Raw genomic sequence first — 2,891 nt, forward strand, 5'->3', positions numbered from 1 at the left:
TTTGTTTTAGCCTGCCCACTGCACGAGGTGATCTGAGATTTCACTTTCAGACCAAACGAATGCACCCTTTCGGTTTCTCCAAGTCTCTCATTGGTTGATCCAGATGCACCACATACAGATAATGACCGTGGCGTAGCAGGAGATGAGTAGGAGGTAGATACGGAAGAGCAGGAAGTCCAGTACGTAGCCCACGTGGCACCACTGCTCCTGCAGCACACCCTCCTTCTGCATCGACGTTAGGTGGGCACGCAAGTCACTCAGGTCCYGGCAGATCTGACGCAGCTCAGGCACAGAGGACACTCCTAAAGGACCTAAAAACAACAAAAAAGTGATGAGCATCGATGCTTAGCCTAYAGTGCTGAAACACTGCTATTGGTCATCAAGACTGGATGCTCAATACCCAGTTGATCATGTTTGAGCAAGCACATGTTCACAATAACAGCATATTACCTACAAGGGGTGTTAAAGCTTTCGGATAATATGCCGTTTGGTTATATGGCAGGGATTGGGTCAGTTCCCTGGTAACCAAGTCAATTTAAATTCCGGAAATTAATGGTAAGAACACTCTAATGAACAATTTTAATTGTAAAGTTTTTAAATTGAATTGGAGGTTGAAATGGAAATGATCCCGAACTATTACTTTATAACAGTTTCATGCCTGCTAATCAAATCTACCCGAAATGAGCCCAGATTATTTGACAGTTTCGTGTCTGCTAATCAAATCTACCCGAAATGATCCCAGATTATTTAACAGTTTCATGCCTTCTAATCAAATCTACCCGAAATGATCCTAGATTATTTAACAGTTTCATGTCTGCTAATCAAATCTACCCGAAATGAGCCCCGAATATTTAAGTTTCATGTCTTCTAATCAAATCTACCCGTGTATGGCTCCTCACCAATGGTGCTTGTAGTGTGCTGGGCAGGGATGTGCACAGGGGTGGCTGGTGCAAGGACCCAGGGAGGGCTTGTGGGGTTTGGTCTGTCTGCCTTGTCATCCTGGGTGGATCCTCTGGAGGCTGAGGGTTGAACAAGCTCCTCGGGCCACTGGTAGCAGATCATACGGGCGATGTGCTTCAGGATGACCACACGSACCCAGTGGGGCACCTCGTGGTACTTCTTGGAGTTGGAATGGAGCACGTTAGTGATGATGACTGTCTCCAACAGGCTGATGACCATGAGAGCCAGACACACTGAAAAGTAAATTCCTGAGAGGGGAGGATAGCAGGGACACTACAGGGTTAGGTGGGTTAAATTCCCTTCCAATTCAGGAGATGAGATTAATTGAGATGTGCCATTTATTTTCAGAGGACTTCGGTTCACTCCCAGAAGTACCTGAAGTGCAATCAACAGCAGACGACGATGCATCTTTTGAGCGGCACGAGGCTATGCGGAGAGTAAGGAATGTCTTTTACGTTGGATCCGCAGGGTATTACTGATCAACCTTGTGCTATATTTTTGATTTGGCTCGCTACTTTGTGGATATACTGTCGCTGTGATAGGCCTGGTCTAGCGGCTTCCCCTCTGTCTCTACGACGCTCAGCTCAGGACGCGATGTAGGTCTAATTGATAGGGCTTGTGTCGTATGAGTGTAGCGAGCACTCTGCATAGGGTCGTATAGGCTCGATTAAGTGTTGTGGGTTCAGGGATACGGAGTCACTGAGGTACTTTGATGAGCTGTTTGGTGGGCTTATGAGGGCTATTTCACTGAGAGCCCAGTCTCAGTGTCTATGATTATATTGCTTGTTTGGGTCTCTTTACGCGCGGCGTATTCGACACTGGAGCTCCATCGGGCAGCGTCTTATGCGATATATGGGTCGGTTTAATATCGGAGGGCCACGAGGTCTATAATAAGTGTTGTGGGGTTAGAACAAGAGCACTGAGGTCTATGATAAGTGTTGTGGTATGGATACGGAGCACTGAGGTCTATGTAAGTGTGTGGGTTAGATACGGAGCACTGAGGTCTATGATAAGTGTTGTGGGTTAAGATACGGAGCACTGAGGTCTATGATAAGTGGGGTGGGTTAGATACGGGAGCACTGAGGTCTATGAATAAGTGTTGTGGTTAAGATACGGAGCACTGAGGTCTATGATAAGTGTTGTGGGTTAGATACGGAGCACTGAGGTCTATGATAAGTGTTGTGGGTTAGATACGGAGCACTGAGGTCTATGATAAGTGTTGTGGGTTAGATACGGAGCACTGAGGTTTATGAATAAGTGTTGTGGGTTAGATACGGAGCACTGAGTTTATGATAGTGTTGTGGGTTAGATACGGAGCACTGAGTCTATGATAAGTGTGTGGGTTGATACGGAGGCACTGAGGTCTAGTGGATGAACGTGGTCTGGTGGGTTAGACTACGGAGCGGACGTGATGGTCTATGATAAGATGTTGTGGGTTAGATACGGAGCCACTGAGGTCTATGATAAGTGTTGTGGGTTAGATACGGAGCACTGAGGTCTTATGATAAGTGTTGTGGGTTAGATACGGAGCACTGGAGGAGTCTTTATGAATAAAGTGTTGTGGGTTTAGACATATGCGGATAGCACTGAAGGTCTATGAAGTATAGTGTTGTGGGTTAGATACGGAGCACTGAGGTCTATGATAAGTGTTGTGCGGTACGAATACGGAGCAACAAAATAAACAAAACAGCTGTCCCCCACGTGGAGGCTGGTGAGGGGAGACGGCTACATAATAACGGCTGAACAGAGTCAATGGAATGACATCAAAACACCTGCAAACCATGGAAACCATGTGTTGGCTACCAGTTCACTTATTCCCTCCAGCCCATTACCACAGCAAGCTCGTCCTCGTGGCCCATAATGTTAGAAGAGTGACGCGGGATCCGGAACCTCCTTTGTGTGTTCCTGGCCCTATAAGTTGGGGCAATTCC

General features: G+C 46.7%; 1 protein-coding gene across 1 annotated transcript in view; it reads right to left on the reverse strand.

Moving 5' to 3' along the window:
* Positions 1 to 2,891, reverse strand: part of LOC112069805 (5-hydroxytryptamine receptor 3A-like) — a gene marked incomplete at its 5' end in the record, with an annotated part of 13,502 nt that continues 10,611 nt past the window's right edge. The window contains 2 exons of the mRNA XM_070438704.1: positions 1 to 311; positions 882 to 1,208. Coding sequence (XP_070294805.1) covers positions 88 to 311; positions 882 to 1,208 — 551 coding nt within the window. The remainder of the gene's footprint in view (positions 312 to 881; positions 1,209 to 2,891) is intronic.

This window comes from Salvelinus sp. IW2-2015, unplaced genomic scaffold (genome assembly GCF_002910315.2).
Source record: "Salvelinus sp. IW2-2015 unplaced genomic scaffold, ASM291031v2 Un_scaffold1124, whole genome shotgun sequence".
Lineage (NCBI taxonomy): Eukaryota > Metazoa > Chordata > Actinopteri > Salmoniformes > Salmonidae > Salvelinus > Salvelinus sp. IW2-2015.